The sequence below is a fragment of the Lissotriton helveticus genome, chromosome 9 (genome assembly GCF_964261635.1).
Source record: "Lissotriton helveticus chromosome 9, aLisHel1.1, whole genome shotgun sequence".
NCBI lineage: Eukaryota > Metazoa > Chordata > Amphibia > Caudata > Salamandridae > Lissotriton > Lissotriton helveticus.
In genome coordinates, this window is record NC_136070.1 from 14086018 (window position 1) to 14113905 (window position 27888).

Consider the following 27888-nt stretch of genomic DNA (forward strand, 5'->3'; position numbering starts at 1 on the left):
GATCCTAAAGCTGGAGCTATCAAGGCAGAAGAGAAATCATGGAACTGGTGTGATCGAAAGAGAGATTGGAATCACATAACTGTTGGGAATGAGGGAGGAATCCTCAGACTCCTTAAGTGCTGAGAACTATTGAGTAATCCAGATGGGGCTGTGTGAATTAGGAGGAATCTGTATCAGCTGAGATTTCAGGCTCCTGGAGCAAATATTAGCAAGTGCGGAACTGGGATCAGGGAGCTGGTGTGATCGAGTGAGAGATTGGAATCAAGGAGGCATGATCAACAGAGATTGGGATCAATAAGCCGACACGATCGAGTGAGAGATTGGGTTCAGGGAGCTGCTGAGGTCAAGTAAGAGACTGAGATCATGGAGCTGGTGTGATCGAGTTAGAGATTGGGATCAGGAAGCTGGTGTGATCGAGTGCAAGTTTGGCATTAGCGAGCTGCTGAGATTGAGTGTGAGATTGGGATCAGCGAGCTGGTGTGATTGAGTGAGAGACTGGGATCAGGGAGCAGGTGTGATCGAGTTAGAGATTGGGTTCAAGAAGGCATGATCGACCGACTGGGATCAATAAGCTGGCACGATTGAGTGAGAGATTAGGATCAGGGAGCTGGTATGATCGAGTGAGAGATTGGGATCAGGGAGCTGGTGTGATCAAGTGAGAGACTGGGATCAGGGAGCTGGTGTGATCAAGTGAGAGATTGGGATCAGGGAGCTGGTGTGATCGAGTGAGAGACTGGGATCAGGGAGCTGGTGTGATTGAGTGAGAGACTAGGATCAGGGAGCTGGTGTGATTGAGTGAGAGACTGGGATAAGGGAGCTGGTGTGATCAAGTGAGAGACTGGGATCAGGGAGCTGGTGTGATCAAGTGAGAGATTGGGATCAGGGAGCTGGTGTGATCGAGTGAGAGACTGGGATCAGGGAGCTGGTGTGATTGAGTGAGAGACTAGGATCAGGGAGTTGGTGTGATTGAGTGAGAGACTGGGATCAGGGAGCTGGTGTGATTGAGTGAGAGACTGGGATCAGGGAGCTGGTGTGATTGAGTGAGAGACTGGGATAAGGGAGCTGGTGTGATTGAGTGAGAGACTGGGATAAGGGAGCTTGTGTGATCAAGTGAGAGACTGGGATCAGGGAGCTGGTGTGATCAAGTGAGAGATTGGGATCAGGGAGCTGGTGTGATCGAGTGAGAGACTGGGATCAGGGAGCTGGTGTGATTGAGTGAGAGACTAGGATCAGGGAGCTGGTGTGATTGAGTGAGAGACTGGGATCAGGGAGCTGGTGTGATTGAGTGAGAGACTGGGATCAGGGAGCTGGTGTGATTGAGTGAGAGACTGGGATAAGGGAGCTGGTGTGATCGAGTGAGAGGCTGGGATCAGGGAGCTGGTGTGATTGAGTGAGAGACTAGGATCAGGGAGCTGGTGTGATTAAGTGAGAGACTGGGATCAGGGAGCTGGTGTGATCGAGTGAGAGGCTGGGATCAAAGAGCTGGTGTGATTGAATGAGAGATTGGGATCAGGGAGCTGGTGTGATTGAGTTAGAGATTGTGATCAGGTGTGATCGAGTGAGAGACAGGGATAAGGGAGCTGGTGTGATCGAGTGAGAGGCTGGGATCAAAGAGCTGGTGTGATTGAATGAGAGATTGGGATCAAGGAGCTGGTGTGATTGAGTTAGAGATTGGGATCAGGTGTGATCGAGTGAGAGATTGGGATCAGGGAGCTGATGTGATTGAGTGAGAGACTGGGATCAGGGAGCTGGTGTGATCAAGTGAGAGATTGGGATCAGGGAGCTGGTGTGATCGAGTGAGAGACTGGGATCAGGGAGCTGGTGTGATTGAGTGAGAGACTGGGATAAGGGAGCTGGTGTGATCGAGTGAGAGGCTGGGATCAAAGAGCTGGTGTGATTGAGTGAGAGATTGGGATCAGGGAGCTGGTGTGATTGAGTTAGAGATTGGGATCAGGTTTGATCGAGTGAGAGATTGGGATCAGGGAGCTGGTGTGATTGAGTGAGAGACTGGGATAAGGGAGCTGGTGTGATCGAGTGAGAGGCTGGGATCAAAGAGCTGGTGTGATTGAGTTAGAGATTGGGATCAGGTGTGATCAAGTGAGAGATTGGGATCAGGGAGCTGGTGTGATTGAGTGAGAGACTGGGATCAGCGAGCTGGTGTGATCAAGTGAGAGATTGGGATCAGGGAGCTGGTGTGATCGAGTGAGAGACTGGGATCAGGGAGCTGGTGTGATTGAGTGAGAGACTGGGATCAGGGAGCTGGTGTGCTTGAGTGAGAGACTGGGATAAGGGAGCTGGTGTGATCGAGTGAGAGGCTGGGATCAAAGAGCTGGTGTGATTGAGTGAGAGATTGGGATCAGGGAGCTGGTGTGATTGAGTTAGAGATTGGGATCAGGTGTGATCGAGTGAGAGATTGGGATCAGGGAGCTGGTGTGATTGAGTGAGAGACTGGGATCAGGGAGCTGGTGTGATCAAGTGAGAGATTGGGATCAGGGAGCTGGTGTGATCGAGTGAGAGGCTGGGATCAGGGAGCTGGTGTGATTGAGTGAGAGACTAGGATCAGGGAGCTGGTGTGATTGAGTGAGAGACTGGGATCAGGGAGCTGGTGTGATCGAGTGAGAGGCTGGGATCAGGGAGCTGGTGTGATTGAGTGAGAGACTAGGATCAGGGAGCTGGTGTGATTGAGTGAGAGACTGGGATCAGGGAGCTGGTGTGATCGAGTGAGAGGCTGGGATCAAAGAGCTGGTGTGATTGAGTGAGAGACTGGGATCAGGGAGCTGGTGTGATTGAGTCAGAGATTTGGATCAGGGAGCTGGTGTGATCGAGTGAGAGACTGGGATCAGGGAGCAGGTGTGATCGAGTTAGAGATTGGGATCAGGGAGCTGGTGTGATTGAGTCAGAGATTTGGATCAGGGAGCTGGTGTGATCGAGTGAGAGACTGGGATCAGGGAGCAGGTGTGATCGAGTTAGAGATTGGGTTCAAGAAGGCATGATCGACTGAGACTGGGATCAATAAGCTGGCACGATTGAGTGAGAGACTGGGATCAGGGAGCTGGTATGATCGAGTGAGAGACTGGGATCAGGAAGCTGGTGTGATCGAGTGAGAGACTGGGATCAGGAAGCTGGTGTGATCGAGTGAGAGACTGGGATCAGGGAGCTGGTGTGATCGAGTGAGGAACTGAAATTCTAGATTGGTGTGATTGAGTGATCGGGCCCATGGAATGCTGTAACCAAGGATTTGCTCTATAGAGCTGCTGTGATCAAGTGAGAGGTCATGGAGCAGGTGTGATTAAGGAAGCTGGTGCAATCAAATGGGCGATTGAGGTAAGGAAGCTATTGTGATTGAGTGAGAGATTGAGATGAAGGAGGCCTGATGGACTGAGATTGGGATCAATAGGCTGGCATGATTGAGTGAGAGATTGGGATCAGAGAGCTGACATGATCGAATAGGAGATTAGAATCAAGGAGCTAGCGTGATCATGTGAGAGACTGGGATCAAGGAGGCATGATTGACTGAGGCTGATCAATAAGCTTGCATGATCAAGTGAGAGATTCAGATCAGGGAGCCAGCGTAATTGAGTGACAAACTGGGATCAAGTAGGTGTGATCAAATGAGAGATTGTGATCAGGGAGCTGGCGTGGTCAAGTGGGAGATTGGGATCAAGGAGGCATGATTGAGTGAGTAGTTGGGTTTAGCTTCAGGGCTCCTAATTTGGAGTACTGACTCTCTGCTGACACTGCGCACCTTCGGCCCGATCAGCTCATGTGCAGGTCTCCCTCCTGCCTGCAGCTTACAAACAAGTTAACTTTCCCCCCCAAAAAATTGTTTGATTGATTGATAATGATGGCCTGGTCTTCATTTATCCAGACACTAATCCACAGCCTGACAGATGGTGTCTCCTCTTCACATTTCAGAAACAACATGAGGACTTGTCAAAATTAAATATTATTATTTTCTTCGCAGTCAGGACCGCCACCAGTATGATTACGCAGGAGGGAACGTATATACAGTAGTGTAAACTTCACAGAGTCTCGATCGTACATTCATCAGGAAGGCAGACCATGCTCCTTCGGATCAGGAGTCCATGGTGCCCTGTCGTCGGGTGCTGTCCGCTGAGGCTATCTTTGGAGCTGGGATATGGGACAGATCGCGGGGACTGGTCTCCGGGACTGTCCTCTTGTCGCGCCTCGGGATGTCGGATGTCAGCACACACAGTGTGATCTCAAGTCACAGTGGTTCAAATGAACTCAAAGTAGAGTTTCTCACACCTGCAGTGATGTGCAAGGTCTGAGTAACACTCCGGCTCCCGGCTGGATCACCCACTGTCCACGAAGGCACTGATTGGTTTAGAGTCCGCGCAGGCTCGAGTCTATGCACTTGGTATATGGTGGGCCGTGGCATGGTTCGATGAGGGAAGGTATGATCTGGACGTCTTGCTGCTGCTCTTGCCGTCCTCTGCAGAAGAAACAAGATGACAACCGTTCAGAAGGATTATCTACCAGGTGGGGCAGTGCACAAATGTACAAATGAGTTAACAAAATCAGTACAGTCTTTAAAGCCCCATGCATGCCATGACCCATCACAAAGAACTAAAAGGCTAGAGAAGCGGGCAGGGACGTTCTACCCCACAATCCCTCAGCCAGCCCTGCCAGTCACTGGTGAAACCAAAGCCACCTTTGCCAGTCACTGGTGATCTCTTAACCACCTCTGCCAGTCACTTGTGATCCCTTAGCCACCTCTGTCAGTCACTGGTGATACCAAAGCCACCTCTGCCAGTCACTGGGGACCCCTTAGCCACCCCTGCCAGTCTCTTGTGATCCCATAGTCAGCATTGTCAGTCACGGGAGATCCTTTAGCCAGCCCTACCAGTCACTGGTTATCTATCATCCCCCTGCCAGTCACTTGTGATCCCTTAGCCACCTCTGTCAGTCACTGGTGATACCAAAGCCACCTCTGCCAGGCACTGGTGATCCTTAGCCACCTCTGCCAATCATCGGTAACTCAATGCGAGCTCACACCGGTACCTCCACGCGGGCAAACATCAGCACGTCCACGTGAGCACACATCAGCACCTCCACATGAGCACACATCAGTACGTCCATGTGAGCACACATTAGTACGTCCGCGCGAGCACATATCAGTACGTCGATGCCAGCACACATCAGTGCGCCCACGCGAGCACACATAATACCTCCAGTTAAGCACACAACCATACCTCCAAGTGAGCACACATCAGTGCCTCCATGCAAGCACACATCGGCACCTCCACACGAGAACAAAACCGTACCTCCAAGCGAGCACTCATCCTTTCCTTCACACAAGCACACATCAGCACTTCCACTTGTGCACACATCCGTACCGCCAGGTGAGCACATAACCATACCTCCAAGCGAGCACACATCAGCACCTCCACACGATCTGTACCTCCAAGCAAGCACAAAGCAGCACCTACAACACCTCCACGCGAGCATACATCAGCACCTCCATGTGAGCACACATCTGTATCTCCATGCAAGTCCACACTGTACCTCTGCACGACCATTTACCTCTGCGTGAGCACACATCAGTACCTCCAGGCGAGCACACATCAGTACCTCCACATGTGCACACATCTGTACTTTCATGCAAGTCCACTTTGTACCTCTGCACGACCATACACCTTTACCTCTGCATGAGCACACATCAGTACATCCAGGCAAGCACACACCAGTACCTCCATGCGAGCACACACCAGTACATCAGCAAGAGCACACATTAGTACCCCAGCGTGAGTACACATCAGCACCTCAACACAAGCACACATCCATACATCCATGCAAGCCCACATCAGTAGCTACACTCAAGCACACACCAGTACCTCTATGCGAGCACAAATCAGCAGCTCCACGTAAGCACACACCGATACCTCCGTGTGAACCCACACCGGTACTTCCGTGTGAGCCCACACCGGTACCTCCGCGTGAGCCCACACCGGTACCTTTGCGTGAGCCCACACCGGTACCTCTGTGTGAGCCCACACCGGTACCTCTGCGTGAGCCCACACCGGTACCTCTGCATGAGCCCACACCGGTACCTCTGTGTGAACCCACACCGCTACCTCCGTGTGAGCCCCACACCGCTACCTCCGCGTGAGCCCACACCGCTAACTCCGCGCGAGCATACACCGCTAACTCCGCGCGAGCATACACCGCTACCTCCGCGCGAGCACATACTGCTACCTCCGCGCGAGCACACACCGCTACCTCCGCGCGAGCACACACCGCTACCTCCGCGCGAGCACACACCGCTACCTCCGCGCGAGAACACACCGCTACCGCCGCGCGAGCACACACCGCTACCGCCGCGCGAGCACACACCGCTACCGCCGCGCGAGCACACACCGCTACCGCCGCGCGAGCACACACCGCTACCGCCGCGCGAGCACACACCGCTACCTCCGCGCGAGCACACACCGCTACCTCCGCGCGAGCACACACCGCTACCTCCGCGCGAGCACACACCGCTACCTCCGCGCGAGCACACACCGCTACCTCCGCGCGAGCACACACCGCTACCTCCGCGCGAGCACACACCGCTACCTCCGCGCGAGCACACACCGCTACCTCCGCGCGAGCAAACACCGCTACCTCCGCGCGAGCAAACACCGCTACCTCCGCGCGAGCACACACCGCTACCTCCGCGCGAGAACACACCGCTACCTCCGCGCGAGAACACACCGCTACCTCCGCGCGAGAACACACCGCTACCTCCGTGCGAGCACACACCGCTACCGCCGCGCGAGCACACACCGCTACCGCCGCGCGAGCACACACCGCTACCGCCGCGCGAGCACACACCGCTACCGCCGCGCGAGCACACACCGCTACCGCCGCGCGAGCACACACCGCTACCGCCGCGCGAGCACACACCGCTACCTCCGCGCGAGCACACACCGCTACCTCCGCGCGAGCACACACCGCTACCTCCGCGCGAGCACACACCGCTACCTCCGCGCGAGCACACACCGCTACCTCCGCGCGAGCAAACACCGCTACCTCCGCGCGAACAAACACCGCTACCTCCGCATGAGCACACACCGCTACCTCTGCACGAGCACACATTGGTACCTCCACGTGAGCACACACCGCTACCTCTGCATGAGCACACATTGGTACCTCCACACGAGCACACATCAGTACCTCTAGGTGAGTCCATATCTGTACCTCTAGGTGAGTCCATATCTGTACCTCCACGCTAGCACACATCAGCACCTCCACTTGTGCATACATCCGTACCGCCAGGTGAGCACATAACCATACCTCCAAGCGAGCACACATTAGCACCTCCACACGATCTGTACCTCCAAGCAAGCACAAAGCAGCACCTACAACACCTCCACGCGAGCATACATCAGCACTTCCATGTGAGCACACATCTGTACCTCCATGCAAGTCCACACTGTACCTCTGCACGACCATACACCTTTACCTCTGCGTGAGCACACATCAGTACCTCCAGGCGAGCACACATCTGTACCTCCATGCAAGTCCACACTGTACCTCTGCACGACCATACACCTTTACCTCTGCGTGAGTACACATCAGTACATCCAGGCAGGCACACACCAGTACCTCCATGCGAGCACACACCAGTACATGAGCATGAGCACACATTAGTACCTCCACGTGAGCACATATCAGTACCCCAGCATGAGTACACATAAGCACCTCAACACAAGCACACATCCATACATCCATGCAAGCCCACATCCGTAACTACACCCAAGCACACACCAGTACCTCTATGCGAGCACAAATCAGCAGCTCCACGTAAGCACACACCGGTACCTCAGTGCAAACCCACACCGGTACTTCCGTAAGAGCCCACACTGGTACCTCCGCGTGAGCCCACATCGGTACCTCCGCGTGAGCCCACACCGGTACCTCCGCGTGAGCCCACACCGGTACCTCCGCGTGAGCCCACACCGGTACCTCCGCGTGAGCCCACACCGGTACCTCCGCATGAGCCCCCACCGGTACATTCGCGTGAGCCCACACCGCTACCTCCGCGTGAGCCCACACCGCTACCTCCGCGTGAGCCCACACCGCTACCTCCGAGCGATCACACACTGCTACCTCTGAGCGAGCACACACTGGTACCTCCACACGAGCACACATCGGTACCTCCACAGGAGCACACATCAGTACCTCCAGGTGAGTCCAAATCTGTACCTCCACACTAGCACACATTAGTACCTCCGTGTGAGCACACGTCAGTACCTCCGTGCCAGCACACGTCAGTACCTCCGCGCCAGCACACGTCAGTACCTCCGAGCCAACACACGTCAGTACCTCCGAGCCAGCACACGTCAGTACCTCCGCGCCAGCACACGTCAGTACCTCCGCGCCAGCACACGTCAGTACCTCTGCGCCAGCACACGTCAGTACCTCCGCGCGAGCACACGTCAGTACCTCCGCGCGAGCACACGTCAGTACCTCCGCGCGAGCACACGTCAGTACCTCCGCGCGAGCACACGTCAGTACCTCCGCGCGAGCACACGTCAGTACCTCCGCGCGAGCACACGTCAGTACCTCCGCGCGAGCACACGTCAGTACCTCCGCGCGAGCACACGTCAGTACCTCCGCGCGAGCACACGTCAGTACCTCCGCGCGAGCACACGTCAGTACCTCCGCGCGAGCACACGTCAGTACCTCCGCGCGAGCACACGTCAGTACCTCCGCGCGAGCACACGTCAGTACCTCCACGCGAGCACACGTCAGTACCTCCACGCGAGCACACGTCAGTACCTCCGCGCGAGCACACGTCAGTACCTCCGCGCGAGCACACGTCAGTACCTCCGCGTGAGCACACGTCAGTACCTCCGCGTGAGCACACGTCAGTACCTCGGCGCACACGTCAGTACCTCGGCGCACACGTCAGTACCTCTGCGCACACGTCAGTACCTCTGCGCACACGTCAGTACCTCGGCGCACACGTCAGTACCTCGGCGCACACGTCAGTACCTCTGCGCACACGTCAGTACCTCTGCGCACACGTCAGTACCTCTGCGCACACGTCAGTACCTCCGCGCACACGTCAGTACCTCTGCAGTAGCACACACCAGTACCTCAGTGCAAGTACGCACAAGTACCTCAGTGCAAGTACGCACCAGTACCTCAGTGCAAGTACGCACCAGTACCTCCATGCTAGCACAAGCCAGTACCTCCGCGCAAGCTCACACCAGTATCTCCACACAAGCCCACACTAGTACTTCCACGTGAGCACACACCATTACCTCCACACGAGCACACACCAGTACCTCCACGGGAGCACACACCAGTACCTCCACGAGAGCACACACCAGTACCTCCACGGGAGCACACATCAGTATCTCTACATGAGCACACAACAGTAGCTCCACAGAAGCACACATCAGTACCTCCACGGGAGCACACATCAGTACCTCCATGCAAGCATACATCAGTAGCTCCACGCGAGCACTCATCAGTACCTCCACGCGAGCTCACACCAGTACCTCCACGCAAGCACACACCAGTACCTCCACGCAAGCACACACCAGTACCTCCACGCAAGCACACACCAGTACCTCCACGCAAGCACACACCAGTACCTCCACGCAAGCACACACCAGTACCTCCACGAGAGCACACACCAGTACCTCCACGGGAGCACACATCAGTATCTCTACATGAGCACACAACAGTAGCTCCACAGAAGCACACATCAGTACCTCCACGGGAGCACACATCAGTACCTCCATGCAAGCATACATCAGTAGCTCCACGCGAGCACTCATCAGTACCTCCACGCGAGCACACACCAGTACCTCCACGCAAGCACACACCAGTACCTCCACGCAAGCACACATCAGTACCTCCACGGGAGCACACATCCGTACCTCCAGGCAAGCACACATCAGTAGCTCCACACGAGCACACATCAGTAACCCAGTGCAAGGACACATCAGCACCTCCACGCAAGCACACACCAGTACCTCCACGCGAGCACACATCAGTAGCTGCACGCGAGCACACATCAGTACTACCACACGAGCACACAACGATACCTCCACGTAAGCACACATCGGTGCCTCCAGGCGAGCACACATCGGTGCCTCCAGATGAGCACACACTGGTACCTCCACGCGAGCACACATCGGTACCTCCATGTGAGCACACATCGGTACCTCCGGGCACGCACACATCAGTACGTCTCGGCGAGCACACATCAGTACCCTCACACAAGTGGGGGTTGAGGGGCCTTGGCTGGTGACAACCGACCCTGGACTGAGGGCCACAATATCTCCCTTCCTGTGCCCACAAGAGGGCTGGTCACCCCCAAAGTGGTAAGGAGCCTTGGCTGGTGAGAACGCACCCTGGACTGAGGGCCACAATATCTCCTTCCTGTGTGCCCGAGTATGCCCGGCACCCCGGGGGTTGTGAGGGGCCGTGGCTGGTGGGAACGCACTCAGGACTGCGGGTGAATTATTTATTTGAAAAGTTTTATAAAGTGCGAACATAACCCTTATGGGCGTCAGAGCACTGCACAAAGTGTCGAAAGCAAGAATAAAACGCAATGGAACAAATGCGGTAGTTAAATAATCACACCGTCAAAGAAAGGGGAGGAACAATCAAGGTCAAGGGGCAGGAGAGTCAGTCCGACTGGAGGGACCAGTACAGTTTCAGAAGGATCATAGAACGAGAAACAAGTGAACAGAAAGCATAAAGTTCAAACAAAACAGTATAAAAGAAGTATCAAATCCGGATCGAGAGGAGTCTAGGGGAGGTAAGTTGGCTAATGCTGTTGATGTTCACTCAAGAAGAGCCATTTGACCTGTTTCTTGATAGATGCAGTGGATCGGTTTTATCTGATCTCTGGAGGAAAAGGGTTTCAAATTCTTGGAGCAAGACCAATGAAAGCACGATTGTAAGTATCTTTCTTTTTGAATTTGGGAGGTTTCAAAAGTAGGGTGGTTGAGCTTCTTAGGTTCCGACTCAAGCCAGAAAGTTCAAGGGGGCAGATTTATGTCGGACTTGCACCATGTTTATGCCGCCGTTGCGTCACGCAACGGCGCGGAAACGTGGCGCATCCCTGCGACCTATTTACAACGTGACGCATCTAGGCAGATGTGTCACGTTGTAAAGCCCTGCGCCACATAAAACCTGCGTCAGGTTTCATGTGGGCGTTCTGTCGCAGGGTGGGCGTTCCCTCGTAGAAAAGCCCTGTAAAACTGACGCAGTGAAATCTACAAGATTTCACTGCGTCAGTTTTACGACGCTGCTGGGTCAAATCCTTACGCCTGCTTGAAGCAGGCGTAAGGAGTGACGCACCACGTTGTGTATGGGTGGCCTCTGTACATTGCAGGAGTTGCATCGCACTTGCGACGCTACTCCAGCAATGCGCCGCCCGTATACCACAAGATGCGTCACGCATCTGCCCTTCCTTGCACCATGGTGCGCCGCATTGTAAATGCGGCGCATCTGTGGTGCCGCAAGGAGGGAATTGCGTGACGCATCAGTTCTGGCGCATCCCTGCTGATTCGCAGAGATGCGCCAGAAGACGTAAATATGCCCCAAGATTTTTAGCCAAGTCAACCGGGGTGTTGTAATGGATGGCTTTATGTGTCCAGCAAACTATCTTGAAACATATTCTGGCTTCTATCGATAGCCAATTTAGTTGAATTAGGTCAGGCGTGATGTGGGCATGCTTTCTGGAGCCTGTGATGCCCCCGTACGATGCGATTTTAGTGGGTCTGAGCAGAGCAAGGGTCCCCAAACCATATTCCAGTCGAGAGAGAACCAGGGATTGTACTGGCGGCCGGGGGTCCTCGGGCGGAAGTAAAGGCTTGATTTCCTTAAGGGTGTTGAGCTGAAGATTGGCTCCCCTAATAGTTGCACTGATGTGTGCTTGCATATTTAGGCATTTGTCCAAGGTAATGCCTAACAATTTAGCAGAGTCAACAACATGAGGGGTGCAGTTAAGAGCAGTGAGTTGTTTAAGCCACTCCAGGGTAGGTTGAGTATGATATCTCCGTCCTGTGTCCGCGAGCGGGCAGGGCACCCCGGGGCATTGGCTGGCGAGGAAGGGGCAGCCAGAGGACGCTGCTATCCACACAGCGCCTCGGGTGGGGGGGTCAGGGCGGGAGCTGTCAGAGTGACAGCGCCTTGGACCCGGAACGAGCATCGGTAAACAGCCTCCGAGCTTGGTTACAGGGTGTGGCACGCTGTCCCTGTTTGCTTTTCTTCTCTGTTGATTTTCAGTGATTTTAACATCCACGCGCACACATTTCAAAAGTTCATGTTGGTCGTGGATAAATATATCATTGGGCAGTTTTGGTATTTGTTTAAACTTGTGATTAATGAGCTGTCTCAGCAGAGATTCCCAGCTGCCCTGGGAACCAGAGACCCACCCCACGGAGGCAGGGGAGCCGCCACCTGTTTGGCAGAGGGGGCATCGGGGCTGCCAACTCCTTGGGGCATGGGAAGCGCGGTGGAGGTGGCTGGAAGGACAGCGGGCTGTTAGGCCACACCTTCTTACCAATGGCGAGGCCACACCCCGCACCTACCCGGGCCGAAGAACCCGCCTGTCACTCAAGAACTTCGGGCCCGATTCACAGAACTAACTTAAGACAAAATCCTAAACTTACTACTTTTGGTATTCACAGAAGTTAGGATTTTGTCTTGAGTCTGTCTGAAGTCTGTCTTAAGTTTGTTTTAAGACAAAATCCTAACTTCTGTGAATACCAAAAGTAGTAATTTTAGGAATTTGTCTTAAGTTAGTTCTGTGAATCGGGCCCAGCGGCTCTACCTACCATCGACCTTCTGACCTTCAGCAACTCTAGCGACGCTTTTTCCATACCCCTGCACCTCTGGTTCCATACCCCTGCACCTCTGGTTCCATACCCCTGCCCCTCTTGTTCCATACCCCTGCCCCTCTTGTTCCATACCCCTCCCCTCTTGTTCCATACCCCTCCCCCTCTTGTTCCATACCCCTGCCCCTCTTGTTCCATACCCCTCCCCTCTTGTTCCATACCCCTGCCCCTCTGGTTCCATACCCCTCCCCCTCTTGTTCCATACCCCTGCACCTCTTGTTCCATACCCCTGCACCTCTTGTTCCATACCCCTGCACCTCTTGTTCCATACCCCTGCACCTCTGGTTCCATACCCCTGCCCCTCTTGTTCCATACCCCTCCCCCTCTGGATCCATACCCCTCCCCCTCTTGTTCCATACCCCTCCCCCTCTTGTTCCATACCCCTGCCCCTCTTGTTCCATACCCCTCCCCTCTTGTTCCATACCCCTGCCCCTCTGGTTCCATACCCCTCCCCCTCTTGTTCCATACCCCTGCACCTCTTGTTCCATACCCCTACACCTCTTGTTCCATACCCCTGCCCCTCTTGCTCCATACCCCTGCACCTCTTGTTCCATACCCCTCCCCCTCTTGTTCCATACCCCTCCCCCTCTTCTTCCATACCCCTCCCCCTCTTGTTCCATACCCCTCCCCCTCTTGTTCCATACCCCTGCACCTCTTGTTCCATACCCCTGCCCCTCTGGTTCCATACCCCTCCCCCTCTTGTTCCATACCCCTGCACCTCTTGTTCCATACCCCTCCCCCTCTGGATCCATACCCCTCCCCCTCTTGTTCCATACCCCTGCCCCTCTTGTTCCATACCCCTCCCCCTCTTGTTCCATACCCCTCCCCCTCTTGTTCCATACCCCTCCCCCTCTTCTTCCATACCCCTCCCCCTCTTGTTCCATACCCCTCCCCCTCTTGTTCCATACCCCTCCCCCTCTTCTTCCATACCCCTCCCCCTCTTGTTCCATACCCCTCCCCCTCTTGTTCCATACCCCTGCACCTCTTGTTCCATACCCCTGCCCCTCTGGTTCCATACCCCTCCCCCTCTGGTTCCATACCCCTGCACCTCTTGTTCCATACCCCTGCACCTCTTGTTCCATACCCCTCCCCCTCTTGTTCCATACCCCTCCCCCTCTTGTTCCATACCCCTGCACCTCTTGTTCCATACCCCTCCCCCTCTTGTTCCATACCCCTGCACCTCTTGTTCCATACCCCTCCCCTCTTGTTCCATACCCCTGCACCTCTGGATCCATACCCCTCCCCTCTTGTTCCATACCCCTGCACCTCTTGTTCCATACCCCTGCACCTCTTGTTCCATACCCCTCCCCCTCTTGTTCCATACCCCTGCCCCTCTTGTTCCATACCCCTGCCCCTCTTGTTCCATACCCCTCCCCCTCTTGTTCCATACCCCTGCACCTCTTGTTCCATACCCCTCCCCTCTTGTTCCATACCCCTGCCCCTCTGGTTCCATACCCCTGCACCTCTTGTTCCATACCCCTGCACCTCTTGTTCCATACCCCTCCCCCTCTTGTTTCATACCCCTGCCCCTCTTGTTCCATACCCCTGCCCCTCTTGTTCCATACCCCTCCCCTCTTGTTCCATACCCCTCCCCCTCTTGTTCCATACCCCTGCACCTCTTGTTCCATACCCCTCCCCCTCTTGTTCCATACCCCTGCACCTCTTGTTCCATACCCCTCCCCCTCTTGTTCCATACCCCTGCACCTCTTGTTCCATACCCCTGCACCTCTTGCTCCATACCCCTGCACCTCTTGTTCCATACCCCTCCCCCTCTTGTTCCATACCCCTGCCCCTCTTGTTCCATACCCCTCCCCCTCTTGTTTCATACCCCTGCACCTCTTGTTCCATACCCCTGCCCCTCTTGTTCCATACCCCTGCCCCTCTTGTTCCATACCCCTCCCCTCTTGTTTCATACCCCTCCCCTCTTGTTCCATACCCCTGCCCCTCTTGTTCCATACCCCTGCCCCTCTTCTTCCATACCCCTGCCCCTCTTGTTCCATACCCCTGCCCCTCTTGTTTCATACCCCTGCCCCTCTTGTTTCATACCCCTGCCCCTCTTGTTCCATACCCCTGCCCCTCTTGTTTCATACCCCTGCCCCTCTTGTTCCATACCCCTGCACCTCTTGTTCCATACCCCTCCCCTCTCGTTCCATACCCCTCCCCTCTCGTTCCATACCCCTCCCCTCTCGTTCCATACCCCTCCCCCTCTCGTTCCATACCCCTGCACCTCTTCTGGAGGCTGTTTCCTCTTCCACCACCTCACCTGTCCCGGAGGCTGTGTTGTATCGTTACCCCTGCCTGCGCCCTCCTGTGCTACAGAATTGGGAGGATGCAGGGGGTGAGACTTGACCTCGACTGTCTCTGTCGTAGCCCCAGATCTCCCAAGCCCTTGCGTCACGCAAGGTGATGCACGGGTGAACCAAGACCTCAAATGAGAGTTACCATGCCACGCGGACCCACCTTTCGTGGCTTTGCGTGACACAGTATATCTTGAATAAAGCAAGGAAGCCGGCTTACGTCACTCCGCCCTGGACAGCGTTCCACGGGTGGAGCGTGGGTGTTCCCACTCATCCACCCATGGGTTTTGGCACCTTCTCACATTGACGAACAATAGTAGACCTGGGAAGCTGAGCCTTCCTAGGTGAGGTGCAACGCGGAGGAAGAGCTTTATTCCTCCTCATTGTGTTCTTTCAATGCATGTTGCATTCTGCAGCACTCATGGAAGGAGGGAAACGCCTCCACACCCTGTTTGTGTGCAGCAAAGTGTCCCTTCCTGCACAAAAACAATGCTGCTTGCAATGCAGCCACCCTTCCACCATGGGGCAAGGTTGCCTGCGCTGGTGCTTGTCAGCCAAGGGCGCCCCAGCAGAGAGAGAGCAGGAGAGCGTCATATCTCAGTACCTAGAGCACATGTCTGCCCTCTTCGTGTGGCACCGGGCAGCGAGGTGTCTCGCTTCTTTGCACTGCACCTTTTGACCGAGCTCTTGAGCTGGCAGCAGAAATACACCAGGATCATGTCCTGGAGAAGGCCAAATGCAGAGCACTATGGCAACAGTGCCACGTCATTTCTGCACTAACCCTTGTTCCTACAGAGCTGTGTCTTTGACAGTCCTAAGCAATCACCGCGCAGTAAGGCCTTCCTTACATCGTGTGACGGTAGAGGTGTCTTGGCACCCCAGTGCCACCCCGTGATATAAAACCAGAGGAGTGTCCGAGTATCATGCCATCAACAGTCCTGACAAGTTGAAAGTCCAATGCACAGGGACCCGGTTCACAGAACTAACTTACGACAAAATCCTAAACTTACTACCATTGTGGTATTCACAGAAGGCACTTACTCATTTTGGTATTCACAGAAGGCACTTACTCATTTTGGTATTCACAGAAAGCACTTACTCATTTTGGTATTCACAGAAAGCACTTACTCATTGTGGTATTCACAGAAGGCACTTACTCATTTTGGTATTCACAGAAAGCACTTACTCATTTTGGTATTCACAGAAGGCACTTACTCATTTTGGTATTCACAGAAAGCACTTACTCATTTTGGTATTCACAGAAAGCACTTACTCATTTTGGTATTCACAGAAGGCACTTACTCATTTTGGTATTCTGGTATTCACAGAAGGTAGTTACTCATTTTGGTATTCACAGAAGTTAGGATTTTGTTTTAAGTTTGTCTTAAGACAAACTTAAGACAGACTTAAGACAGACTTAAGTTAGGATTTTGTTTTAAGTCTGTCTTAAGTCTGTCTTAAGTTTGTTTTAAGACAAAATCCTAACTTCTGTGAATACCAAAAGTAGTAAGTTTAGGATTTTGTCTTAAGTTAGTTCTCTGAATCGGGCCCTTACTCATTGATGAGTAAGTGCCTTCTATGAATACCAAAATGAGTAAATGGTAGTAAGTTTAGGAATTTGTCTTAAGTTAGTTCTGTGAATCGTGCCCTAAGTGATCTGAGTGCGTCACATCTATGGTGAGTGGCAGGCAGCAGCCGCGGCAGCAAACCCGGCCTCACCCGATTCATGTGGGAAGCAAAGCTAGCCCCCTTGAAGAGAATGCCGAGTGAGAGAGTGGGTGGATGAATGAATGAATAGGAACATATCTGCCAAAGTAGCATAAAGGACAATGTTTGAGATCCACAGGGGATTATACACGGTATTTTTTAGTTCCGATGATGGTAGCTTCCTCCACCGTCTTCTCTTGACGTAAACAATTATCTGCATTATTTACAACAACACAAGGCTAGTTGGGTTTCTAAAGGTCCGTGATAGTGTTATTATTAGATTAAACAGGGGTACAGGCCTATTTGTTGATTACAAAAGAAGTCCTCCTATTGGCGGATTACAAAGGAAAAAAGGCCAACACGTGTTTCGCAACTTTTACAAACCAATATGTGCCTTCATCAGGGCAAAAACACCATATCAGTTGAAAAGTCAAAATTTCACAAATCCGTTCGTCAATTAAACAATAGAATATCAAATGAGTGATTTTTCTTCACATAGAAACAAAAGGAGCTTTGTAGCCCAATAGTACAGTACATCATACTGAATACCGTTTTAGCACCGAGCTCGGCATGTCAACCACACTTCGACTTGCGTGTCCAAGTCAATAAAGACCTGCAGGTGCTGTTCGTAGTGTGGTTATCAACCACAATTTCTTCTTCATAATAAAAAAAGGACTGTACTCCTGTTTAATTGAAGAATAAAATATCATGTAGAATATACACCCACATGCATCAAGCAGAATTGCATTCGCAAACGGTGCGAATCGCAAATTTCAGCCGTTTGCGAATGCAATTCTTAATTTTTCGCAAAATTAGAAATCGCAAATGGATTTGCGATTTCTTAAAAAATCGCAATTTTAAGGAATCGCAAAATTAACTCAAAAAAGTGCATGCATCAAAAATCGCAAACTGCGAATTCGCAATTGAAAATTCGCATATTTGTTGCAATTCGGTAAAAATTGTGATTTTTACCGAATCGCAAAAAAATTGCGAAAATTTTGATGCATTGCTTTTTGCGATTCTTTATTTGCGATTCGCAATTTTTCGCAAATAAGAAATCGCAAAAATGAATATTGATGCATGTGGGTGAACGAAACTAAACTAGTCTTGTGTTGTTTTAAATAACACAGATAATTTTTTACGTCAATAGAAGAACCTGTAAGAAGCTACCATCACCGTAACTGACAAATACCACCTGTGTACCTCAAACATTGTCCTTTTATGTCTTTGGTTTGACGGTGCTAAAGGGCCGGCACTACAATTGGTTCTAAGGGAATTTGAGTCCACTGCTTAATTTGTGAAAAAATAAGTGCCGGTGCCCGAAGGTCTACTTAGAGGCCGGCGGACAGTGCAATTAAACGTCGGCACACCGCATACCAAGGCTGGTCGACGCTAATCCACCACCAGACACTCCCCGCCCCTTTCTCTCGCTCTTCAGAGCTCCTGTTTCCTTCCTTTGTAATGATTTTCTCATCTTTCTTCTCAACCATCTTTCCAATCTAAGGGCCCGATTCACAAAGGTAAAGTAAGGTTAAAATTCTCACTAAGACAAAAGTCTAACTTGTACCAGAAGTCTCACTTTACCACATTTCGGTATTCACAAAGGTAAGTTACTATGAATAAAGTTTGACTTTTTGACTAAGTTAGGCTTTTGGTCTAACTTTACCTTTGTGAATCTGGCCCTGTGTGTTTTTCCCTCTCTTGCCAATCCCCCAAAATAAGTGCTGATGGACCCCACCTCCAACCACTGGTGCAAATTAAGCACTGGTTAGGTCTGACAAAAGAGGCTCCCCCTCCATTGTTGTTTTTGTCCATAAATGTGGCACAGAGGGTTGTGTCTTGGTCAATAAATGTGGCACGAAGGATCGTGTCTTGGTCATTAAATGGTGGACAGAGGAGCGTGTCTACGTCATTAAATGTGGCACAGAGGGCCGTGTCTTGGTCATTAAATGTGGCACGGAGGGTCGGTTCTTGGTCATTAAATGTGGCACAGAGGAGCGTGTCTTGGTCATTAAATGTGGCACAGAGGAGCGTGTCTTGGTCATTAAATGTGGCACGGAGGGTCGTGTCTTAGTCATTAAATGTGGCACGGAGGGTCGTGTCTTGGTCATTAAATGTGGCATGAAGGGTTGTGTCTTGGTCATTAAATGTGGCACGGAGGGTCGTGTCTTGTTCATTAAATGTGGCATGGAGGGCCGTGTCTTGGTCATTAAATGTGGCATGGGGGGTCGTGTCTTGGTCATTAAATGTGGCAAGGAGGGTCGTGTCTTGGTCATTAAATGTGGCACAGAGGGTCGTGTCTTGGTCATTAAATGTGGCACGAAGGAGCGTGTCTTGGTCATTAAATATGACACAGAGGAACGTATCTCGGTTATTAAATGTGGCACGGAGGGTCGTGTCTTGGTCAATAAATGTGGCACGGAGGGTCGTGTCTTGGTCATTAAATGTGGCATGGAGGGTCGTGTCTTGTTCATTAAATGTGGCACGGACGGTCGTGTCTTGGGCATTAAATATGGCACGGACGGTCGTGTCTTGGGCATTAAATGTGGCACGGAGGGTCGTGTCTTGGTCATTAAATGTGGAACAGAGGAGCGTGTCTTGGTCATTAAATGTGGCATGGGGGGTCGTGTCTTGGTCATTAAATGTGGCACGGAGGGTCGTGTCTTAGTCATTAAATGTGGCACGGAGGGTCGTGTCTTGGTCATTAAATGTGGCATGAAGGGTTGTGTCTTGGTCATTAAATGTGGCACGGAGGGTCGTGTCTTGTTCATTAAATGTGGCATGGAGGGCCGTGTCTTGGTCATTAAATGTGGCATGGGGGGTCGTGTCTTGGTCATTAAATGTGGCAAGGAGGGTCGTGTCTTGGTCATTAAATGTGGCACAGAGGGTCGTGTCTTGGTCATTAAATGTGGCACGAAGGAGCGTGTCTTGGTCATTAAATGTGACACAGAGGAACGTATCTCGGTTATTAAATGTGGCACGGAGGGTCGTGTCTTGGTCAATAAATGTGGCACGGAGGGTCGTGTCTTGGTCATTAAATGTGGCATGGAGGGTCGTGTCTTGTTCATTAAATGTGGCACGGACGGTCGTGTCTTGGGCATTAAATATGGCACGGACGGTCGTGTCTTGGGCATTAAATGTGGCACGGAGGGTCGTGTCTTGGTCATTAAATGTGGAACAGAGGAGCGTGTCTTGTTCATTAAATGTGGCACAGAGGAGCGTGTCTTGGTCATTAAATGTGGCACGGAGGGCCGTGTCTTGGTCATTAAATGTGGCACAGAGGGTCATGTCTTGGTCATTAAATGTGGCACAGAGGAGCGTGTCTTGGTCATTAAATGTGGTACGGAGGGCCGTGTCTTGGTCATTAAATGTGGCACTAGGGGGGTGTTGGGACTAGGGATTGGGTTAGGATTTCTATTGGAAGTAGGGACTAGGGTTTCCTGTGTTATTGGTTGTTGGGACTAGGGTGGGACTATGGCTAGGGTTAGACCTTTAACTGGAAGTAGCGATTAGGGCTTCTGGTGTGATTGGTTGCTGGACTGGTTGTGGGACTAAGAGTAGGGTTAGGCTTTCTATTGGAAGTAGAGACTAGGGCTTCCTGTGCCATTGGTTGCTTGGACTTGCGTTGGGACTACTGGTAGGGCTAGGGAGTCTATTGGACGTAGAGATCAGGGTTTTTGAACTGATTGGGTGCTTGGACTAGGGCTAAGATTGGCTGTAAGGTCCTGGTCTCCTATTGGTTCTAGATTTTTAGGGCTTGTGTTGTGATTGGATAGTGTTAGGGCTAGGGTTCCCATTGGCTGACAGGGTCACCTGATTACTAGGGCTATAAAAGGCCAGGGTTAGGGTGTCTTAGCCTGGGCGTCGAGGCTAAGAGGACAAGGGCAGTTGCCTGTTTGAGCATGTTATGGGCGGAGAGGACAAGGGCAGTTGCCTGTTAAGGGCAAAGAGGTCAAGGGCAGTTGCCTGTTTGAGCCTGTTCGAGACTGACCAGGACCAGGGGGGCCAGAAATGCTGCCCAATATACATACCTCCTTTATGCATCTATATATTTTCAATGTACTTATGGATCTATATATTTATCAAGTTCTTCTAATTTAGCATTTCCAATGCACTTCGCTCAATATATCTTCTAGCCCAACCTTCTGACTCATCTAAAACTTCTTTCTACTACTCTTTCCTATCTCTCATCCTATACATCTATCAATATATCCTCTACATCCACTCTCTCATTTATCCCAAACCCCATACCACTAATATGATCACCAAAATAACCCTTACTAGACTCTCTCCTACTCTACTCCTCCTTGCAGCATCTGACACCTCTTACTATACCGATCCCCTAAAACAAACCTTTCTAAACTCTTCCCTCTTTTCTACCCCTCCCCACCTACCGTTCTCTACCCAAATAACTGAATAACATATCCCCTACTCAAACAACTTCATATTTATACAATACTAATTTTCAACACTAATCCTTTACGGGTTCCGGAGTGCCGTGCTACTCGCCAGAAAAGTGCTTCAACATCCATCAGGGGTAAGAAGTGCTATATGAATGCAAACCTTCCTTCCCCTTTTATCCCTCCGCTATCCTTCTCACTCCTAGTAACAGACTAATATCCACCACTGAAATTACTTCATATTTCACCATATTAATTCACCACTAATCCTTTTTAGACTTCCTGAATAGCATGCGTCAGCGAGCGATAAATAAATACAAACCTTTGTCCTCCTCTATCCTTCTGCTATCATTCCAAATCCAAATAACTGACTAATCTATCCACCACTTAAAATGTACTTGCATGTTTCACTATACTAATTCAACACTCATCCTCTGTGGGTCCCGGAGTAGCGTGCTACCCGCCGAAAAAGCGCTTCGACACCTCGTCAGGGGTAGTAAGCGCTATATAAATGCAATTACAATACAATACAATGAGGCTTCAGAGTCCATGGGGGTGTCCCCTCGGCCCATGGGCGCCACCAGTGCTTGGGGCGATGAAGTGGTGCCTCACTGCCCGGCCTCCACACTGCCCCGCTTGCCTCTGCCCTAGGGCAGTGATGCCAGCCTGGCAGGGTCCCTGGCAGTCGGTGTACACTGTCCCAGAGCCTCGCGTCAACAAGCCTTGGCTACTCTACCTTCTCTGGCTGTGTGCATGCCTTTGAAGGCCAGCGCGGCTGTGATGTCACAGCTGTGCGCCATGAGCGCTGCACCGCCTCCATGCTGCCAGCCGTGCCCCGTCACGTATCCGGTAGAGGCGGCGGTGCTGTACGTCATGTAGGGCGAGACGGGCGATGACGTCGGGTAGGGGCCCATCCCTGGCGCCGCCACAAAGCCGCTGACCGCCGAGAGGCCATGCGCCTAGAAAAGAGAAGGCAGAAATATTAGCAGCAAATGACAACTATCATCAAATATTGATAATAACTTTAGATTAAGAACACGTGATATCAAATAATATTTCAGAATTACATGTAAAGCACATAAGGTTTCATAATAAAACAGACTAGTGTTATAATGATAACCATGAGGGTTTTTTTGAAAATTAAAGTCATTACAGAAAGCAAAACACATGGCAGGGAGTCAGTCGCAGCCGCGGTCCGTGCAGGTAACAGCGGTGGGCAGGCAGGGCCGTGTGAGGGGGCATTAAATAAGTAATTAATTTTCCCTCTGCATCGTCCCTCGAAACCCCCCACCGCCCCAACGCGGTTACCTGCACGGGCCGCGGATGGTCAGTCGTTTGTCACATAAAAGAAGGAAGCTCAGACTGAAACAGCAAATGGTGAAATAGCAGAAGAGAGGATACTGTAGGTCAGTCAATGGGTCATAGAGCAGAGATCAGTCGCACTGAGTGTCGCCTGCTGAGGATCAGGGGACAGGGAGCCCAACACCTCTGGGTGAATCTCCTGTTTTATAGGGTAACATACAATATGTCTTACACATCTTGGAGTGAACAAGGAAAGATCCCACCCAATCATATTACAGAGAGAGCGTCACAGGTTGAAATCACATTCGTCTTCCCCGTCCCACAGACTTTTACTACACGGTTTCATCCCCGGAGCTCCTGCCACAACGTAGAGTAAGAACACATTCTGCTACAAATCACGGTTGAGTTCTCATGAGGATCACACTCGGGTCCCAATAGGTGAGGACTTGAGGAAGCTTTCACAGCATGACGATGAAGCTTGAGAACGAAGCAACATGTACACGAGAGAATGACATAATATTTCAAAACGTTATCTACACACTAACCATCGTGTGCTGAATGCATAGGGGTTAGCCAGAGGGGGGACTGTGTGCCAGAATACATGGCAAAAGCAGTGCTCAATTTGAGCCAGGGGTTTCGGGGGCTCGACACCTTCACTTAATTGTCAACACCGACACTTATGACAGCTACCACATGGTGGCGCTGCTTGTGTAGTTTAATACCTGCCACCCAAGCCATTTTCATAGCTTTGGGGGTCTAGAATAGTCTGCATTGTCAGACGAATAGCGAGCTGGTTAGTAGTTGTGTAGGTACTGTCACTGACAACGCCGTGCAGGGGCAGAGGCCTCCTGATGAAAGCCCTGGCAAATATTTTTTTTTACAAATTAAGCACTGGGTGAAAAGCATCAACAACCATCTTGAAATCGAGACCTACATTATTAAAGTTAAAATAAACACAGCTTCTGGGCGAAATATCTTGAATTTATTGTATGGTAATTACATTGTGTTAAAACAATTATGCATTTTCATCAAACACACGACACCGCCTTTCAGTGCCCACCCACGCCCCTCTTTGTAATCAGAATCCTCACTCACAAAGGGCTTGGTTGCCTCAGTGTGGTTGTTGAGTGTTATTCAATCAGAGAGAACAGAACATGTCCCAGCAGCCATCTTGGATTGGGAATCCTGCTCTTTACATGAACCTCCATTAGCATGGAGACTGCGACACAAAGCGGCAATCCACAAACAGAACAAGTTCACTGACATGTTGGAGACTAACAGGCACATCCATCAACCATTTTTACTAACGCAAATGGTGCGATTTGCAAAAATCGTTCGTTTGCGCCCGCAAAAAGGGCATTTGCGATGCATCAAGGTTCAAGGCACTCGCAAATTGAGACTTTGCAAACAATTGCGATTTCTCAAATTGCGATTGCATTTAAGGGTCCGCAATTTGCGATTCCTTAAATGCCATGCAAGAACCACTTTAAAATAGCGATTTTGCTATTAGGGGGCGCAAATTGCCATGAAGTTGAACTTGATGGTAATTTGCAACAACTTTGAAAAATGCACTGAAGTGCATTTTTCAAAGTTGTAGGTTACACACACACATGCCCTTGGGGCATGTGTGTGTGCAACATGTGTGCAAACAGCAATTTCAAGGGTGCAACAGGGTATCCTTTGGACACTCTCGCACCCTTGAAATTGTATGCGCAATTTGCGAGTACCTATTGGTACTCGCAAATTGAGCATGCAATCTCCCATTCAGTCCTATGAGCCGGTAGGCCAGTAGGCCCATAGGAATGAACGGGAAGGCATTCCTTAATTGCAACTCGCAATTTGCGAGTTGCAATTTAGGAATGTTTAGGAATCACTATTTTAATAGCGATTCCTACATGCATAGGCTTTGCGATTCCTTTAATTGCGATTCCTTAATAATTGCAATTAAGAACTCGCAAAAGCGTACCTTGATGCATGAGCCAGTAGAACTCTCCAAGCAGAATGCTACTTGCCAGCTTCCAAGGAAAAAGAGTGAATGCAGCGTTCAAATGTTGACGCTGAATGTGAACACCACCCACCTGCTATTCCTCTGACTTTGGGCCGAGGAACTGATCGTTTCAGATACATCATTCATGGGCCTCACACTCATCAGTGTACAAGATAAACCCTCTAATAGAGGGTTTATCTTGTACACTGATGAATGTGAGGCCCATGAATGATGTTGAGCCCCCAGAATGTTTACCTTTAAAGAATGAGGGGCTCATTTACAAGCTCCTTGTTCTGCTGTTGCGTCACTTTTATTGACGCATCAGCAGGGCAATGGGCTTCCCATATTTACAATGCCACGTGCAGTCACCCTGCGTGGCTTTTAAAGGCCTTGTAAATGTTTCGCGTTCACGCATAACTCTGCATGAAAGGGGCGTTCCATGGGTGATGCTGTGGGTGTTCCGACGCAACACCCCTGGAACCCGACGCATTCACAGACTTACAACATTTTGTAAACCTAGGAATGCGTCAGAATCCTACGCCTTCTTTCCCCGTTCTAGGCGTGCTGCAGCAAAATGCCTTCAATTATTGTTTTTGTGCAGAAAGGTGACCCTCTGCACAAAAACAATCACCTCCTCAGCACAAACACCCTTTCAAAATGAGGCAAGGGTGTCTGCAATGGCGCACAGCTGCTGGGTGGACAGGAATGCGCGGTATCTTGTATATATGGAGCATTCCTGCCCTTTTATTTTAACGCAGGGCAGCACAGCAGGAGGGCTTGCTATGCTGTCAAAACATTGTAAATGCGGACCTGTGTATTTTTAGGTGGGAAGCAGCACGAAAATCAGTGGAAATGTGTGAGCTATTTTCGCTGCAAGTTCTTCTTCTGCGTTTAGGTTTCCAACTGAATTCTGGTTCTTTATTGTTGCAAAACTGTTTGGCAGGAAGTAACAGAATAGAAACAACAACGGGATGGATGATCCGGTTACAACAAAGAGGAGAAAATGATGGGCCTCGGATATGAAAACTGTCGCATCGCTGCGACAAAACAACGATGCAACAGTTTTCACTGCGCCCTCCTTGCGACACAATAGATGCACCGTATTTAATGTACGGCGCTGCATGTCGCAAGGTAACAGATACATCAGTATTACTGACGTATCTGTAGGTGCAAAAATGCGCATTACTGAGGTGTGTCTGAAAACAGACGCAACTCCAGCAATGTCTCCTTTCACATGGGGTAAGCCCCGTGTGAAAGGGCCTGCGTCAGTCTTACGCCTGCTGTGAGGGAGGAGTAAGGTTTTGATGATGTGGCGTCCTAGACGTGTGGCAAAGAATTCTGATAGATATCACTGCGCCACTTCTACGAGGCTTTCTACGAGGGAACGCCCACCCTGCATACATTATACCTGACGCAGGTGTATTGTAGCGCAGGGGTTTACAAAATGACGTATCTGCTTAGATGCGATGCATCACTTTGTAAATTTGGCGCACTGTGGCGCATTATTTACGATGCGGATGCGTCACAAAAAGTGACGCACCAGTGGCGTAAAAGTGTTGCAGGCCTTCATAAATAAGATCCCATATCTCCAGGACCTCTCCACAGCAGACGCACTGACCCACTGAGCTGTCTCACCTGTTTATACTATCAGGAATCCTAAGTGGTCCCTTGAGGGCGTACACCTGTCTGTTAACCCTGGATTCCGGGGTCACAGTAAAATGAAGTCTGGTTGGTGTAGTTTGACTTTGTCAATAAAAAAAGGAGGAGTCTCTTTTGCAACACTTACTCCTCACATTCATCCATTTACTAGTTAGAAGGATTTCAGCTACACCACTACGAATATATTCATACCACTGTATTATCACTATACACTGTTTGATTAAAACAAAACAAACTTTATTAAAGCTAATCAAATATTAAAATGCCATAAAAATAATTTCTAGATGTTTAAAAACTGATGGCACACAATTTAATCATTATTACACTTATATAAGTAATACAATGTTTATCATAGAACCTTATAAACACTTTATCACCCCACATGTAATATTTATCAATATTTGTTTTAAAACGTTTGAAAAACTGCAAAAATAGAACATAAGTACAGAATAAATCAAGTATAAGTAAAGCCCGTATTTCTGACCTTGGCATGCTGGTCTCCTGTGAGGCCAAAAGCTGATTGAGGCTCTAATCCTCCTCCCTTGTCTCTTTCGATTCACTCTCTAATCCTCCTCCCTTGTCTCTTTCGATTCACTCTCTAATCCTCTTCCCTTGTCTCTTTCGATTCACTCTCTAATCCTCTTCCCTTGCCTCTTTCGATTCACTCTCTAATCCTCCTCCCTTACCTCTTTCGATTCACTCTCTAATCCTCTTCCCATGCCTCTTTCGATTCATTGTCTAATCCTCTTCCCTTGTCTCTTTCGATTCACTCTCTAATCCCCTTCCCTTGCCTCTTTCGATTCATTGTCTAATCCTCTCCCTTGCCTCTTTCAATTCACTGTCTAATCCTCTTCCCTTGTCTCTTTCGATGCACTCTCTAATCCTCTTCCCTTGCCTCTTTCGATTCATTGTCTAATCCCCTTCCCTTGTCTCTTTCGATTCACTCTCTAATCCCCTTCCCTTGCCTCTTTCGATTCATTCTCTAATCCTCCTCCCTTGTTTCTTTCGATTCACTCTCTAATCCTCCTCCCTTGCCTCTTGTGATTCACTCTCTAATCCCCTTCCCTTGTCTCTTTCGATTCACTCTCCAATCCTCTTCCCTTGTCTCTTTCAATTAATTCTCTAATCCTCTTTCCTTGCCTCTTTTGATTCACTGTCTAATCCTCTTCCCTTGTCTCTTTCGATTAACTCTCTAATCTCCTTCCCTTGCCTCTTTAGATTCATTGTCTAATCCGCTTCCCTTGCCTCTTTCGATTCACTCTCTAATCCTCCTCCCTTGACTCTTTCGATTCACTCTCTAATCCTCCTCCCTTGCCTCTTTCGATTCACTGTCTAATCCTCTTCATGTGCCTCTTTCGATTCACTCTCTAATCCTCTTCCCTTGTCTCTTTTCGATTCACTCTCTAATCCTCTTCCCTTGTCTCTTTCGATTCACTCTCTAAACCCTCTCCCGATTCACTCTCTAATCCCCTTCCCTTGTCTCTTTCGATTCACTCTCCAATCCTCTTCCCTTGTCTCTTTCAATTAATTCTCTAATCCTCTTTCCTTGCCTCTTTTGATTCACTGTCTAATCCTCTTCCCTTGTCTCTTTCGATTAACTCTCTAATCCCCTTCCCTTGCCTCTTTAGATTCATTGTCTAATCCGCTTCCCTTGCCTCTTTCGA

At 50.5% G+C, this 27888-nt stretch overlaps 1 protein-coding gene across 1 annotated transcript in view; it reads right to left on the reverse strand.

Annotated features, from left to right (window-relative positions):
• Positions 1-4297: 4297 nt before the first annotated feature.
• Positions 4298-27888, reverse strand: part of LOC144782597 (paired box protein Pax-9-like) — a 202775-nt gene continuing 179184 nt past the window's right edge. Inside the window, exons 4-5 of the mRNA XM_078661964.1 lie at positions 22013-22235; positions 4298-4456 (exon numbers count right to left, since the gene is read on the reverse strand). Coding sequence (XP_078518090.1) covers positions 4371-4456; positions 22013-22235 — 309 coding nt within the window. The 3' untranslated portion in view covers positions 4298-4370. The remainder of the gene's footprint in view (positions 4457-22012; positions 22236-27888) is intronic.